This window comes from Callithrix jacchus, chromosome 17 (genome assembly GCF_049354715.1).
Source record: "Callithrix jacchus isolate 240 chromosome 17, calJac240_pri, whole genome shotgun sequence".
In the NCBI taxonomy this organism is placed as follows: Eukaryota; Metazoa; Chordata; class Mammalia; order Primates; family Cebidae; genus Callithrix; species Callithrix jacchus.
Window position 1 is genome coordinate 28,515,433 of NC_133518.1, and position 18,247 is coordinate 28,533,679.

The 18,247-nt window shown below is 33.8% G+C and overlaps 1 protein-coding gene and 1 long non-coding RNA gene across 27 annotated transcripts in view; one reads left to right on the forward strand and one right to left on the reverse strand.

Moving 5' to 3' along the window:
- LEKR1 (leucine, glutamate and lysine rich 1) overlaps positions 1-18,247 on the reverse strand; it is a 242,941-nt gene that overhangs the window by 23,602 nt on the left and 201,092 nt on the right. For 20 of the 26 annotated variants that reach the window (XR_013528479.1, XR_013528495.1, XR_013528494.1 and 17 more), the window contains one exon: positions 11,990-12,083. Coding sequence is in view for 15 of the 26 variants with exons in the window: in XM_078353967.1 (XP_078210093.1) it covers positions 11,990-12,083 (94 nt within the window). In the remaining 11 variants the exon portion in view is untranslated. Of the gene's footprint in view, positions 1-995; positions 1,150-10,153; positions 11,328-11,989; positions 12,084-15,201; positions 15,421-18,247 lie in introns of those variants that run through there. The other 6 variants (XR_013528496.1, XR_013528488.1, XM_078353969.1 and 3 more) reach the window with 3 other exon arrangements.
- On the forward strand, positions 654-8,448 carry LOC118148782 (uncharacterized). The gene is made up of 3 exons (XR_013528512.1): positions 654-756; positions 4,275-4,422; positions 8,314-8,448. It is a non-coding gene; the product is annotated as an uncharacterized LOC118148782 (long non-coding RNA).

Here is an 18,247-nt window from a genome sequence, read left to right on the forward strand (position 1 = left end):
TGCTGGGTGCCTCACACCTCCAGAAACCATAATTCACTCCTTCCCCAGAAGGCATTTCCATTTTCAGACTCTACTAAGCATTAGGCAGTTTTTCCTGCAGTTGAGCCAACATCTCTCTACATGCAGTTTTAAACCATTGGTTTTGGCTCTACCTACTGAGACAAGAAAGAGAACAAATTTGTGAGTACTGGAGTCATTTACTCCTGGGAATTCATCTACAGAGATTAGAGAAGGGAATCCCAGAGACAGGCTGGCTCTAGATTTACATCGTGCCATGATAATATAAAAGAGGGTAACGCCCGGTAAATTGGGTGAAAAACTCACAACTAATTGTGACTGTGATTTAGGCCAACAAGACAAGGAAAGAGATCAACCTAAATTTCTGAAGGGAACAATGAAACCAGGGTACAAAGACACAAATTTTGCTAAGAAAGTTACAGGAAGCCCTTTACATTAAATGAAATACTAGACGGAAGACTAGCCCCAGTATGGGGTCAATAGGTTTTATTGTACTGTGTATAGGACTGAGCATTTACCTGAAGACAAAGTAATTATGTTTATACAGTACTGAATGCAAGGAGTTATTTTGGCTCTTTCAAAATAAACTTCTGGATTATTTGGATAATAGGCTACTGATGATCTTTTCTCAACATTATAGAATTACAGAATTATTCAGATGGGCTTCTCTCAGACTGCTGAAGATAAAGAAAATCTCAGAGGTCCTCAGAAAAAAGAAGACATTCTTCTGAATTTCAGGTACTTAAATCCACTTTGCCTTCTGGTAGCCATTTAGACAATTCACAGGTGCCTCCAGTGAATTGTATGGCCTAGAAATCTTGTAACAACTCCCTTCCCAAAGCCTGTTTCTCCCCCTTATTTCAGGATACAGCTTACTATCCATCTAGTCACTCAAGTCAGTAGCTGAAACATCATGTTTCACACCTCTCTCCCATATTCTCCCCACCAGATCCAACACAAAAGCCTGTTCATTTTACCTTCAAAAGATGCTTTGCATCCATTTCTCTTATGTCTCAACTTCCATCAGCACTTCTGGATCACCTAGTTCTGGCCACCATCACTTCCTGGCTGGCCTCCTTACTTTCACTCCTGCTTCTCTCCACTCCATGCTACTACACACAGCACAGTATTCTTTACAAAATATAAATTAAATTCTTTTATTCCTTCTTTGAGGTTTCTCAATGCATTGATATATCAAAACTTCTCTATATGATCTTTTACTGGGCCACTACCAGCCCATATAACACATTTGTGTAAACTGACAAAGCACCCCTTCCATAGATGAGAACAGTCTCATGCCAGGCATAGGACTTGACGAGCAGAGAACAGGCTGGATTCCAGCTCTCTTTGCTTCCTTGGCCTGGTGCAGGATGCAACTTAAACACTGTATATAGTGGCAGTCCTGGATTCCTCCAATCTGACTTCCACTACTTTTCTCATTTGATCACTGTGTCTCAGCCACACTGGCATAGACAAGTCAAGAATATATGAAAGGAGAAATCAAATGCAAAACAACTGGAAAAGTTGGAAGGTATAGTATTAATATATAAGTTAATAATAACATTCAATTATTAATAATTATTAATAATCACATAGTTAATTGTTAGTAGTAATTAACAATCAGTGACTAATATAAGCATTAAGAGTTCACAAGATGCTCTGACACTATTAATTTAAAAAGCGACAAACTTTTTTGAGAAACTCAAGAAAAATTTGTGTTGAGGTGCTAAGATATCAAGCATTACAAAAAATCTTGTGTGGTTAATTAGTAGAGTCCAATAGCTATTTTAGGAAAAAAACGACATCTTTCCAAATATTTCAAATTGCTCAAATTAAGACAGTGAGAATATATACAAACTTGGTAGGACATGACAAACTATAAATTAGATGACAGAAGGACTTTAGAAGAATCTTTTTAAAAAGTTTTCAAAAATTATTATGGAGACAAAGTCAATTAGGAAATCAGCAGGGTCCCTTTGATGAAGTTGAAACGAAGCATTCAGGGAAGAAAAGGTGATGGCTGATGGCTTGAATGGGCTGAATGTTCTGTTTTGACAGAGTTAGAAAGCAAAGTCTTCTTGCCCCTGAACTATTCCTACTACAGGTAAAAAGAGAAAACAAGGAAGGAATATATGGACAGTGGGAGACAAACAGCACCGCAGACAGACGGGAGAAGGATGATTGACTATTACTAGCTTGGTTTTTAATTTGCACAATCTGAGAAAGAGAAGCAAAGTGATGAGCTTCATATGGGATTTCAAACATTTAGGAAAGATGGAATGGGATGCTAAGAACCATCTGAATGTGTTGATGCCTTAGCTCAGAGAAATGAGATTACTGGTTCCTTCATGATCTGATTAGTTTGAACAAAATGATGAGCCCATAAACACAATGATTTGCCTAAGGAGTATATTATTATACTTGCCTAAGGAGTATATTATTTGGCTTTGAATAGATGCATTCATGCCAAATTGTCATGTTTATGTTTTTAAATGTTGGTAGGAGCTGATAATTTAAAATATCTTAGATGACAGGAGTTTGTTTGTGCAAAATAAATAAATTTGTTGATGGTGTGCATACAAAGCATGAACCACTTTGTACAATAACTAATAGTAATTTTGATAAGGGGAAAATTATGATTTCTAAAAAAGCATGAATAATATTAACTTAAGAATTATACAAAGTAAAATCAATTATTATCTTTGTACACATCTCAGGTTTTAATTATTTGGAGTTTTTATTTATCTATATCCTCCTCTAGCTCAAACTCCATCTCCTCGGTGAAGGCCTCCTGATGACTCCAGAGCATTTAAAGCATTGTTTTTAAATTTCTTTTGTATTTGCTGTTGAAATGTATAATCAGTATTTTATAAAATCTGTATCAACACCAATGTGTAAAATACTGTCTTTACATTATTTTCCAAGTGAGCTCTTTGTGGTCGACTTTATTATCATTTTCTAATTGCCCATGGAGCCAACCACCATGTTATAATATGATCACTTATTACTCAATGATACCTTTAAAACCAATGGGAGTTTTAGATGCCAAAGAAGGAATCAAATAATTTGTTTATATTTGATATGCATATATAATTTTTAAAGATATGTTTCCTAAAATAAATTATTGTACTATTTTACAAAAATTAAAAATGAACACTGGTTGAAAATTATTATAGTAAAAAATGAATGCTAAGGAATGAGAATATGTAGGCTGCAGGTCAAATCCTGTCAAAAAATGTGTGAACTTAGGATGGAAGGAGAGAATGTTCACTGAGTAAATGAATACAAGCTAGAGTGATATAGTATAGGACACTTTCTATATATTAACTCATTTAATTCTTACAACAACTCTGAGAATAACACAATAATAGAACTATTACTCATTGTCTAGATTAAGAAATATATTCAGAGAAGTAACTTCACCAAGATCTTAGAGCTACTACAAGATGCAAAGGATTTGTGTATACTCAGATGTTTCTGGTGAACTCTATAGCTCAGTGTGTTTAGTTTTTCCATGTAACCTGTCCCCCGACCCCTACATCTATACAGCATAGTAAGCTTGGGGCATGGAATTGGTATCTATTTAGTTTCAAAATATTTTAGAATTGTCCAGATAACTTTCTGCTAATGATTTCTAATTTTATTTCATGTGGTCAGAGAAAATATTTTGTATGACTTATATCCTTTTAAACTTATTAAGACTTATTTATAAGCCAAAATACAATTGATTTTGGTAAAAGGTTCATGTACAATTGAGAAGAATGTGTATTCTGCTGTCAAATTGAGAATTCTATAAATATCATTTAGGTCAAGTTTGTTAACAATATTGTTCAGTATATCTGTTAGTAAATTTATACTATTTTCTATTGTATATATCCTTACTGATTGTCTGGCTATTTCTCTATTATTGAGAGAGCCTATCAGAGAGACTCTAATATGTGGATTTATATACATATAAAATATATAGAGACTCTAATTAGTGGATTTATTTCTCATTACAGTTCTATCCATTTTTGCTTCATTTATTTGTAAACTCTGTTACTAAGCGAATGAACATTTATGGTTATTATATCCTTCTGGTGAACTGACCCCTTTATCATTATTAAATGTCTTTTTTTAATCCTCACAAAATTTTAATTGTTTTGATTGCTTTGCTCTGAAATCTCCTTTGCCTGATAGTAATATAGCTACTCCAGATTTCTTTTGACTTGTGTTTCCATTCCTTACTTTTAATCTATTGTGCTTTTATATTAAAGGACATTTCTTCAGAGCTAATTTAGAAGTTCTAGCAGGGGAGGACAGCTACTCTTATGCCCTTTACAGAAGGATGGCCCTCTTCTACAAAAGAAGGTCATCCTCTTCCACCAGAACACGTGCAGCTTCAAGAGAGACACATATAGGACGGTAAGAGAGAATGGGGACACCTGCTTAGCCAGCCATATCAGCCAAATCAACCCTGGCAATCAACAGGGTGACAAATGTCACAGCCAGATCTCACTCACATCCTAAAGTGCATTTCTTATAGGCAACATACAGTAAGGTGTTGCATTTTTATCCAACATAAAAACCTCTGCCTTTTTAACAATATTTAGACCAGAACTTAGCAAACCATGGCCCACAGACTAAACTCAGCCATGCCCATTCATTTGCATATTGTCTATGGTTGTTTTTATGTGTTATAATGACAGGGTTGAATGGTTGTGACAGAGACTGTATGTCATACAAAACAAAAATATTTACTAACTGGTCCTTTATAAAAAAAGTTTTCTGATCTCTGGTTGAGATCATTTCCATTTAATGTGATTATTGATATAATTAGCTTTAAATCTACTGTCCTGCTATACTTTCCATTTGGCCCATCTCATCTTTTTTCTCTTTCCCTATTTTCCTGTCTTCTTTAGAATTTATATTTTAAAATTCAATGTTGTCTCCATTATTAGCTTATTATCTATAATTTTAGGGTTTGGAAAATATGTCTTTAATTCAATACAGTCTACTATCTAATAATATATCATTATATGTATAAGAATCTCACAGTAATATATTTACACTTCTACCCTCTCTGCCATTGTGTTATTATCATATATTTTGTTTCTATATGTTATAAATCTCATAGATTATCTTTATTTAGTCAATTACATTTAAAAAAATTTAAATAGTGAGAAAACACCCCATATCTTTATCCACAGTGTTACCATTTCTGGTTTTCTACCTTCCTCTGTATATCCACATTTCCATCTGACATACCTTTCCTTCTGACCAAAGGACTTCTTTTAACATTTTTTATAGTGTGGGTCTTGGTAATTAATTTTTTCAGTACTTTCTGAAGAAGTCTCCATTTTACTTATATTTGAAAGATATTTCACTTGGTATGAGTTCTAAGTTGACAGCTTTCCTCACTTCCCCCACCCAAGTCTTCTTTCAGTACTTTCAATACTACTGTCTTTTTACCTGCATTGTTTCTGATTTAAAAAAAAAAAAACTACTATTTTCATTATCTTTGTTCCTCTTTATATAATGCCTTCTAAAAAATCCAGTTGCTTTGAAATATTTCTTTTTATTACTGTTTTGGACAACTGGATTATAATTTCCCTTGGTGCAGTTGGTTTCTTGTACCTGAGGCTTGTTGAACTTCTTAAGACAGTGCGTGTTTAGTTTTCATTAAATTTGTAAAACTTTCAGTCATTATTTCTTCAGTTTATTTTTTTTCCCCTCTTCTGTCTCTTGTCCTTCAGGAATTTCAATTACACCTATATTGGGCCACTTGAATCTGTCTTGTGGCTCACTGACATTCTTTTTGAGTTTTGCTTGTTTGTTTTTGTTTTAGAGTCTATTATATCTTGTTTTATTTGAAAAGTTTTTGTATTGCTGTGTCTTCAAGTTCACTAAGCTTTTCTTCTGGAATGTCTAATCTGCCATCAATATAATCCAGTGTACTTTTAATTTCAGACAATCTAGTTTTCATCTCTCAAAATTCAGTAACTGGTCTTTTTTATATCTTGCATTTCTGTACTTGACATAGTCCATTTTTTATTTAGCTTATGGACATATGGAATACAGTTACCATATTTGTTTTAATGTCTTTTCTGCTGATTCTCATATCTGAACCTTTCTGGGTCAGTTTTTATTCATTGATTTTTCTTTTCACTTCAGCTCTATTTTCTTGTATATTTCCATGGATGGCAATTCTTCACTGGATGCCAGACATTGCTAACTTATCTTGTTAGGTGCTAGATTATTTTGTATTCCTTTGAATATTCTTGAGCTCTGTCCTAGGATGCAAGTTTCTAGGTTTCTTGAAATCAGTTTGATCATTTTAGATCTTCCTTTTAAAATATATTAGGCAGAATCAAATCAGTATTTCATGTAGGGCTAATTACTCTCAACTTATGATGCAAGACTCTTTTGAGCACTCTACCCAGGGCCTTATAAATTACAGGTTTTCTAGTCTGGCTGACAGAAATGCAAATTACTGGCCAAGTGTGAGTATTATTACTCTTTCTGGCGGGGTCAGGCCCTGGCTTTATGTAGTTTCCCCACATGTACACATTGATTATAAACATATACAAGGAGGACTCTTTGTAGATCTCCAGTGTTCTTCCTCTGTGTAGCTGCTCCTGTGAACACTATCTGTGAACTTTACCCACCATGATCTCCCAGGACTCTGCAAGGTTCCCTCAACTCAAAGATTCTAACAGTTTCAAACTGGATTCCCACTCCCTGAGACCTGAAATTTCTTTCAAAGCACTAAGTTATGACAATCACAGAACTCATCTTGTTTGTCTTCTGTTTCCAAGAATCACTTTCCTTCATTGCCTGATGTCCAGTGTCTCAAAATCATTGTTTTCTATCTTTTCCTCACTGTTTTATTTGTTTCAGGTAGGAGGGTAAATTTGGTCCCTATTACTCCATCTTGGTCAAATGCAGAAATATTGAACTTTGTATTCAGATACATGGAAGTTGATTCTCAGCTCATTTCCTGCCTTTGTAACTTTGCCAAATGAACTAACTTCTCTAAGTCTTTTTTAAAATGTGCAAAATGGGAATAATAATGTCATAAGGATTAAAATTAAATTAATAATGGGAGACTATTTTTGTTTTCTAGATTAGTGGTTTACAAGATAATTTTTGTCAGGTTTATCAAAGATTGTATAGTTGTAGACATGTTGTGTTGCCTCCGGTGCCTCTGTTTTGTTCCATTGGTCTATATCTCTGTTTTGGTACCAGTACCATGCTGTTTTGATTACTGTAGCCTTGTAGTATAGTTTGAAATCCGGTAGTGTGATGCCCCCCGCTGTGTTCTTTTTGCTTAGAATTGACTTGGCTATGCGGGCTCTCTTTTGGTTCCATATGAAGTTCATGGTGGTTTTTTCCAGTTCTGTGAAGAAAGTCAATGGTAGCTTGATGGGGATAGCGTTGATTCTGTAAATTACTTTGGGCAGTATAGCCATTTTCACGATATTAATTCTTCCTAACCATGAACATGGAATGTTTCTCCATCTGTTTGTGTCTTCTCTGATTTCATTGAGCAGTGGTTTGTAGTTCTCCTTGAAGAGGTCCCTTACGTTCCTTGTGAGTTGTATTCCAAGGTATTTTATTCTTTTTGTAGCAATTGTGAATGGCGTTTCGTTCTTGATTTGGCTTTCTTTAAGTCTGTTATTGGTGTAGACGAAAAATTTTTGCAGTTTACCCATCTGACAAAGGGCTGATATCCAGAATTTACAAAGAACTCAAACGGATTTACAGGAAAAAAAACAAACAAGCCCATTCAAAAGTGGGCAAAGGATATGAACAGACACTTTACGAAAGAAGACATATATGAGGCCAACAATCATATGAAAAAATGCTCATCGTCACTGGTCATCAGAGAGATGCAAATCAAAACCACATTGAGATACCATCTCACGCCAGTTAGAATGGCGATCATTAAAAAATCTGGAGACAACAGATGCTGGAGAGGATGTGGAGAAAAAGGAACACTTTTACACTGTTGGTGGGAGTGTAAATTAGTTCAACCATTGTGGAAGACAGTGTGGCGATTCCTCAAGGCCTTAGAAATAGAAATTCCATTTGACCCAGCAATCCCATTACTGGGTATATATCCAAAAGACTATAAATCGTTCTACTATAAGGACACATGTACACGAATGTTCATTGCAGCACTGTTTACAATAGCAAAGACCTGGAATCAACCCAAATGCCCATTGATAATAGACTGGATTGGAAAAATGTGGCACATATACACCATGGAATATTATGCAGCAATCAGAAATGATGAGTTTGTGTCGTTTGTAGGGACATGGATGAATCTGGAGAATGTCATCCTCAGCAAACTGACACAAGAACAGAAAATGAAACACAGCATATTCTCACTCACAGGTGGGTGATGAAAAATGAGAACACATGGACACAGAAAGGGGAGTACTAAACACTGGGGTCTATTGGGGGGAAAAGGGGAGGGCCAGTGGGAGGGGGAGGTGGGGAGGGATAGCCTGGGGAGAAATGCCAAATGTGGGTGAAGGGGAGAAGGAAAGAAAAGCACACTGCCATGAGTGTTCCTACGCAACTGTCTTACATGCTCTGCTCATGTACCCCAAAACCTAAAATCCAATAAAAAATTAAAAAAAAAAAAAGATAATTTTTGCAAGCCACTCCAGATCTTAAATTTTTGGATTTTATTAATTCAATTTCTAAAACTGCACTTTTAAAAATGTAAAAATTAAAATGTGTCCTCAATATTCCTTTTAGCCATGTTTATTATTCATAAGTTAAAAATTGATATTTTATAAATAACGATGCCATCTGTCATATTTTATATGTCAGAAATTATTCCTTTTACTTTAATAATAGTATGTTAAAACACATTAAGAATTATTAAGTCATTTGGTTTTTCCATTTCAAAAAGAAATTTGAGATTTTTTTGCCTCCCTTCAATTTTGAAATTGACTATTTCTTGAAGTAAACTTTTTTTACCTGCATTTTTACTATCAATCCAGCTGCTTTAGCCAACAAATAAGGTTTTATTTGTTTGCTTTAACTACTGGTTTCTCAAAAGCTCTATGTACTATTTTAAATGAGGTCATTAGTGCAATTCTAAAATGTTCTTGGGGCTGGATGGGGTGGCTCACACCTATAATCCCAGCACTATAGGAGGCCAAGGCAGGTGGATCACCTGAGGTCGGGAGTTCAAGACCAGCTTGACTGACATGGAGAAAACCCATCTCTACTAAAAATACAAAATTAGCTGGGTGCGTTGGCCCATGCCTGTAATCCTAGCTATTCTGAAGGCTGAGGCAGGAGAATTGCTTAAACTTGGGAGGCGAAGGTTGTGATGAGCCAAGATAGTGTCATTGCACTCCAGCCTGGGCAACCAGAGTGAAACTCCATCCCCCCCACCAAAAAAAAGGTTCTTAAGGGTGATATCTTGATGATCTAAGAAAATATTTGCTTGGAGTTTGCTTATTGTACTATAAAGTTATAGTGATTAAATAATGTGAGTTGATTATGTAAACTGTGGCTATAGGATTTTTTAATTACAAAATTTTAACTAAATAGTAACAACATTGTACATTTAAAACCAATTTTAAAGGTTCAGCATGCACATTAATTTGCTGTCTTCAAATAGTAATACTTGAAATAAACAAAAATCCATGACAATTAGTAAATATGCAGTTATTTAAAAATGTGCCATCCTTGTTGCATAGCAACTATTGATCTTATGTGCTCTAAAATAATTAAGCACAGATACAAATTGCTATCTACTTTTTGCATGTTAAAACAATTTAAGCTATGAAGTTTATTTTGTTATGTGTATTATATATTTGTAAGAAGAACATTTCATTCTTTGGCAAAGGCACAGTGACCCAAGAAAAAGATGACAATGTCATATTAATGATTCTCCTTTCTCATGAGAAGACTTTTAGAGAACTTTTTATTCATGTCTCAATAGCTAACACAGCCAAGGCATAATTATTATTCCTTGGCTTTCCTGGTCTGGATCTTGATTTACTGCTAGCTAAATGATAATATTTATTAACAAGAAGTCATGTCCTTTCAACCAAATGAAATGTCTATTTATACTATATAAAATTTTACATGCCATAATACCTGTGTAGTATAATTAATTCATTAGAAAGATATCATGGTCTTAACAAGAACTTATAGAATTTTACATAGAATTATTTTTACCACCAGATTAACTTGATAGCATAAAGAACATAAATGCTTTTATATGTCAGATGCTAACACTAACTTGTTCTACTCTGTGTTAGCACCTCAAGGACAGGGTACAGTGAACAGAAGTACTAGAGAGAGGGAATCATAAACAGAGACCTTTTCTCCAGTGAAGTGCATCCAAAAACCCCTAGTGAGGTGTGAATATGGAGATGGGAAATTTCTACACAAGCAAAAACAGGAACATTTACTCCGTCATACTAAGAGAAGCTCAGGAGTTTAGAAGAGGAGTGACTCCCTGAATCTCTATCCATGTTAATTCCACTAGTAAAATTTCTGAGTTAAAGGATGGGAAGTTTACAGTATCTCTTGATACATACTGACAAACTGCTTTCCAAAAAGGTTGTTTTAATTTCTAGTCCCTTAAAGATTAGGTATGAGAGATGATCTCACTAGATGTTAACCACAGTGTTATTCTATCAGTTGGATGGATAAACAATAATCTTTCATTGTCCTAATTTGAATACTTTGGATTACACAAAATAGGCTTGATAATCTTCCTTTTCAATTTTTAAACATAGATTGCTAAGGATAGGGAAAGTGAATAAGTACAGACCACTCAGTTGAATACCCTGAGGCTAATAAAAATTAGAAAGAATTAAAGATGGTGGGCCTTAGAGAAGAAGAAAAAGAAAAGGCCTATGTTACAAAATAAAACAAAATAAGAATGAGACACAAATAGCAATGTTAGTCCATATTCTCCAATTTTATTTTGGCCCATGGGGTACTATTGTTACAGTGATTATTTTTATAATATCCTGACTATGGAGCCTGATGGACAAGGGAAGGGATACTTATTTTTAGACGGCCACTTTTGGCTGAGTATGGCCAACTATTTGAAGATTGGAAATGAAAGCAACAAATTTAAAATTGATCTGAGCCAGCAAGAATGCCTAACAGGTTTCAGTATGCTGGATGGTGGAGTGAGGGATTCCTGAGTTAGTTTGAAGGAGGCCACTGCTTGTTGCTGAGGTTACAAGTTACGGGGTTGGATCCCGGAGAAGAATCTGACAAAATCCAAACAAGTTGTCAGGACTTCAGTCAAACAATCAGAAATTTGGAAACCAGCTCCATTTCTAGAGGAAAATTTAAGACATATAAGAAAACTAAGGCAGAAGAAGCATAGATAACAGTCTTGGAAAAGAATGAGTTGGGAATGCTTTGGGTCAGTGTGTAGAATAGGTCCCAGGGATCAATCAAGGAGTACTAGAAGTTTATGGCAGAAACAAGACTGCTTTTAACTCAATGACTAGACCTGTGGATGGCCTGAGAAGGTAGGGACTAAATTTTTTTAAAATATTACTTTTATTATTTAAAATTATGAAAGTAATACAAATTCATTGTTGAAACTTTGAAAACTATAAAAAAGTCCAAAGACCAAAATCAATACAATTTTTTTGTACTCTAACAGGAACCATTTCTCTGTAAATAATAGCAAGCTAAATGCTTATTCATTTTACTTTGTCAGGGTAAATATGTCAAGAGTCCAAAACTGAATAATTTTAAGTAATTTTCCATTCTTTTATCTTCTAAGAGAAGGAGAAAAGTTGTAAGAATTATTTCCTTGGTTTTAAGAAAATGATCAAATGTAGACTGTGACAGTTAATGGGGAAATAAGAAAATACTTAAAAGCAAAAAAATGTGCTTTTGCATGTATCTGGAAGAGTCTTCTGACAAATGGACAGAATTTTTAAAAAGCAAATAGGTTGCATGCTGATGAAAACCACACTACCATTACCTTCTCCTTCCAGTTATCATCACTCAGCAGCTTCTGTCTAAGGGTTTCCTGCAGCTGCTCAATGCTTTTCTGATGTGAAATCAGCAACAATTCCCTGAAAATCAAACCCGACAAATGAGTCAATACTTACCCCTAATGCAATTCCTAAGTTGTAGTTCCTGGCTCAGAGATATTACTTCACAACTTAGTCTGTTTATTTTCTTTAGCAGTATATGTGCTGCTATTACATATCATTTGAACTATTAACAGCAATTTATAAATGCTGTATACATGGTATTTTCCCAGGATTAATTTTTGCTTAATAAGTAGTAAGATATTATTTTTGCAACAAATACTAATCACATATGCAGAGCCACAAATACAATAAAATGTCTTCTGGCTATTCATGTGTGCAAAAAATAAAATGTTGTAAGTTGTGGTTGAAAAAGTATATGAGTAAATTTTGTAACAGCACCAGACAATATTTGGTTCCTTTTAAAAAAGGAAAATATGTTGGGATATGCCATAAAGTCAATACATATTGGCAGTTCCTTTCTTTTACTTACCTGTAAACTTTTCTTTCCTTTTACTTGTCTCAAATATTGATATGAACAAACCAAATTAAGTAGAGAGATGTGTAATGTCAGGGATGCAATACAGTATAAAACATATTAGAACTTAGAAAACATAAAGATCACTTTAACATTTTAATCTACATAAGTAGATCTTAATGCTTAGCTTGTGATCCTCTGGATGGAAGTAAGGACAGGAGGAAATTCAAGAGAAAATTTCACAGGGGCACTGAAATTAAGATAGAAAATCACTAGTAGCAGCAAAAGCACGTTTAATGATCAGGGGCCCTTCCTCCTTGCATGATCACTGTGACTCTTTTTATGTTCTATGCATGTGATTCTTCTCCATTGCTCATTCCTTCTCTTAATCCTTTTGTTTTTCATCATCACTCACTTCCTCTTAGCTCTGACCCTTCTGCAAAAACTTGTGACTTTGATTTATAATTGCCTGTTCAACACCTCCACCCTAATGACCCATCAACACCAATAATTCTATACATCAAAAATCAAATTAAACATCACCTCCTCCAATCCTTCCTTGCCTCCAGACTTCTGAAAACCTTCAAGAGTCATCTTTGAAGGTTTGTGTCATCTCTGACATTTCTTTCTCTCTGTTCTATCACAAGTATGTAATAGCAAGTTATGTATAGTCTGCTTCTTTGGGGTATCTAAAACTATTTCCTCCTTTCCTACTACCAAAACCCTTGTTAAGTTTCTTGACTTTATCTCCCACCTAGAGTTCTGTAGCAGCTTCTTAATCTTTTGAGTTCTATTCTAGTGTCACTCTTATATTATTAAACATTTTTTACCATAAAAATAGTGCTTACATTTCTAGGCTAGACAATTTTAATGTCATAAATATAAGAAGGCACATTTGATTTGGTAATCCAGATATTAGTATTATTTGAGGGAAAGTGATTGAAAAAAAAGAAACTCCCAGACTTCTCTTTCCAGAATTACAGCTAGCCCTGTCTGTAGGTAAGTAGAAGTAAATATTGCCTGTATAACACATTTTTAATTACATGCAATTAGTGAAACTAATAAGAAAGAACTAGAATACTGGACAAAAATGTAGGATGTATGTAAGGAGAGCAGTTATCAGAAATGAGTGTTCTCTGGCCCTTGCATTATTTGAGAGGAGTTTAAGATATTAATTTTAGACTTCATTAAGTATGCATGGCAAAATTTCAAAAGTAAACTCTGAAAGAATAAAAACAAAATATACTATTAGTGAAAAAGTACACTTAGAAAACAAACAGAAGTCCAGCAATCCTTTCTGCAAAAGTCCTAAAAAGAGAAAATAGTGTAGAAAAAGCGAGAGAAATTAAAATCTTAAATAATCACAATAATGATAAACTCAGTTAAGAGAGAAACAGGTTTGACACAAACAAACAAACAAACTTTAACTATATGCATTTTATAAGAGATTCCTAAAACACAGGACATGAAAATATTGAAAGGAAAGTTTAGAAAAAATACATCAAGGATATATTTAGGAAAATGAAGTAGATAACTATGCTAATATCAGGCAAAGTAGACTGTAAGACAAAAGTCATTATTCAGAGTTGATAATGATGGTAAGTTTAATTTACTATAACTATTCTAAACTTATATGTGCCTATTAAAATAACCTCAAAATATATAAAGCAAAATTTGATATAACTGCACAAAGAAATCCTTAAATCCACACCTTAGTGGTAGAATCTACCATAGCTTTCTCAGTTATAGACAAATCAGCCCAGGACTACCACATATGTCAGTGGAAATATAAACTGCACAACTCCAGAGTGTTATGTGAATGTCTGTGTTGTAGTTGTGTAACATAGCAATCCAGGATCAAGCAAAGAAATAGTTCATTAAAGATATAGAAGACTGAAGGGTCATAAGATAGATTTAAGGTTCACATATAGAACCTTGTACAAAATTAGTGGATAAATATGTCATTATTTTCCAGCTTATATGGAATTGACCACTTCTAGGACAGAAAGTTCAGTTTTAGCTAATTTCAAACAATTATTATAATATAACCTGCATTGTTCAATATGGTAGCCACCAGCCTTACATAACTATTGAGCAGCTAAAATGTGGCCGGTTCAAATTAAGATGTACTGTTAATGTAGAATACATACCAATTTTAAAATTTAGTACAAAAAACCTAAAATACCCATGATAACATTTTAAGACAATTACACATTTAAATGATAATAGTTTGGATAGTTTGGGTTAAATAAATTATTAAAATTAATTTCACTTGTTTATTTTTAGTCTTTAATGTGGCAACTAAGCATTTTAAAATTACATATGTGCTTTATGTTATACTCCTACAAAACAGACTATGATAATGTATATTCCATGAAAACAGAGAAATGTTAGTAACAAAAGATAAATAGCTTCAGGTATTTAAAACAAATTTAAGTGTGTTTTTGAATAGCTCATGAGTCAAAAATCACAATTGGTATTTAAATATACTTAGACCTGAACAATAATGAAATTACTAAATACTACCTATCAAAACTAATGGAATAAGGCTAAAGCAGAATAGATAAATTGTGATATACCTTAGCATACAATATAGATGAAGAAATGAATAATCCTCAGCTATATCAAATGTCATAAACAAATCCCAGGAACATAATATTGAGCACAAGGAACACATTAGAATAATACATATTGAATAACTTTATTTATATGAAGATAAAAATACATGCAAAATGTAACTTTTTTTTAGGAATACAAACATGCTTGATAAAATTACAGAGAGAAGCATGGACACAACAGATATTATCGGTAGTTTTTTGTAGATGCTCTTTATCAGTTTGAGGAAGTTTCCTTCTATTCTTCATTTACTGAGAACCACAAAACGCAGTCTGGTGGTTATCTCTGAGGAAGGAGAAAATGAGATGGAATTGGGGAGAAGCACAAGAAAACTTCAAAGATAATTGTAAAGTTCTTTTTCCTAAACTGAGTGGTTGACAAGCAGATATTCATTGTATTATAGCTCTATATATTTGATACCTATATAAATCTTCAATGTATCTACTGAAAATTTATAAAAAAAACAATTATTGATATAGCCAGAGTAGAATGTGTATGTGGAAGAAAGGAAATTCAAGGTAAAAACCAAGGTGAAGGAATATGCAGGTGAGTTGTAGGTCTCTCTCCCATGTGATGGGGTTTACTGTCCCCTCTGGACATAGAGAGGTGAATTAGGAAGGGAGAGTCACTGTTCAAACTGTGCTGAAAATCCAGCAAATTAATAAAGTGTGAGGCAGACCCAGCAGGCTCTGATGCTTGCACATTAGTCTCTAGGCTAGAGAAATGGAAGTGAAGCAAAAGAAATAAATAATGAGGAAAGCAAAAGTGAGATTGCATTAAAATTTTACTCAGGGCTTTCTTCCAAATATCTGGTGACTCCTGTGTCCTTTGCAGACTCATCTTCTAATGCAACCTAGCTGCTGACAACTCCCAAATTTTGTATCTAGTTAAGACCTGTTCCTGACTATCTGATTCATGTATTCAACTCTCCACCTGTTTTATTTTATTTTAGAAACATCTTAAATTGAACATGCATGTACTCTCAGTGGCTTACAATACCATTTTTTTTCTTTTAATATGTGTTATCTGCTTCCTTGCTCCACATTTTGTACCACGATATAGCACAGGGAGCAACTTTTATTTGAGAATGCTGTTACTGTGGCAAGAAAAAGCCAAAATATAAGAATCTCTTAAAGCTTCTGCTTGGAATTGGTATATATTACTTCTCTCACATTTCAATGGCAAGAACAAACCAACTGACCAAGTCTGATAGCAATCAGGTGTGGATAGCATAGTCCTCTCACTGGGAGGTGCACTGTAAGTCATCTGACTGGCACCAATGGACTCCATCACAACTCTGAAATCCCACAGGAACCTTACCCTAAAGGAGGGGAACATTTCTTGCTTGAACTATGATTCTTTTTACTGGCAGTAATTTCTAAGTTCAATTTTTGCCATACTTCCTAGCTTTCCTCTCTGAAATGTGCCTCTTTTTCATTATCTGGCTTGGCCTCATCTGGAGAAGCTCTTAGATGTTTTGCCCTTTGGGACACAAGTAGCTTTCTCGACCTCCTTATGGTCTGTAGATGTTGTTAGGTGGTTGAGGGGGTTGCCTCTTTGTAATCCATCATTCTTGCTGCTCTCCTCCATGCAATCAATGGTTTGTTTTCTGTCAGTATAGATTAGTCTGCATTTTCAGAATATATCTACATATCTCTACATAAGAAATCACACAATATATTCTTTTTTTGGTCTGGCATTTTTTACTCAGCATAATTATTTTAGATTCATCCAGGTTGTATCTTACCAATAGTTCATTCATTTTTATTGCTGAGTAGTATTCCACTGTACAGATAAACTGCAATCTGTTCATCCATTCATCTGTTGGTGAACACTTAGGTTGTTGCATATATTTTGGCTATTACTAATTAAGCTGCTATCAATATCTATGTACAAGTTTTTGTATTGACATATAGTTTCATTTATTTTGGGTAAATCTATAGGCATGAAATTACTGGGTAACAAGGTAGGTATATATTTAACTTTTAAAGAAACTCCAAACTGTTTTTCTAATAAGTTGTACTATTTGGCATGACCACCAGAAGATTTTAAGAGTTCCAGTTCCTCCATATCTTTGTCAATACTTGATGTTTCCTGATTTTAAATTTTTATATATTCTAAAACATGTATAGTAGTATCTCATTGTGGTTTTAGTTTGCATTTCCCTAATGAGTAATGATACTGAACATCATTTTATGTGCTTATTTTATTGGTCATCTGTACATATTTGGTGGTATCTATTCAAGTCTTTTGTTCATTTTTTTTATTAGGATGTTTTTCACATAACTGAGCTTGTAAATCTCTTTGTATATTACAGAAAAACTCCTTAATTATATAGATCCTTTGCAAATATATTATTCCAGTCTGTGGTTTTTATTTTCATTCTTTTAAAGTATCTTTTGAAGAAGAAGTCTTTAATTTTGATGAGGTTGAATTTCTCTTTTATCTGTGGAATGTCATTGATTTTTTGATGTTAAACTAATCCTATACTCTTATGATAAACTCCACTTATTCATGATTTACTTCCTTTTTAGATGTTACCTTGATTTTAGCCCCTTCAAATTGCTAAATTTTTTTAGAATTTTTGTATCAATGTTCCTTAGGAATGTTGGTCTGCTAACTTTCTTGTTATGTCTGTGTCAGGTTTTGTTAGCAGAGTAATATTGGCTTCATAAATGAAGTTGGGAAGTATTCTTTCTCACTCAATTTTCAGGAAAAGTTTGGGTAGAAATAGCATTATTTTTTCCTTAAATGCTTGGTAAAATTCACCAGTAAAATATTCTGGGCTGGAAGTTTTCTTTGTGAGAAGATTTTAAATGACAAATCAATTTCTTTAAAAGATATAGGGCTATTCATGTTATCTATTTCTTCTTCAGGAGCTTTGGTAGTTTGCTTAAAAAAATTTTGTCCGTTTCATCAGAGTTGTCAAAATTAATGGCATAAAGCTGTTTATAATATTTCTCTATTATCATTTTACTACCTAAGGGATCTGTAGTAGTGTCATCCCTCTTATTTCTGATATTGGTAATTTCTGACTTACCTCTTTTATTCCTGATTAGTCTACCTTGAGGTTTACTGATTTTATTGATCTCAAAGAAACAAATATTGTCTA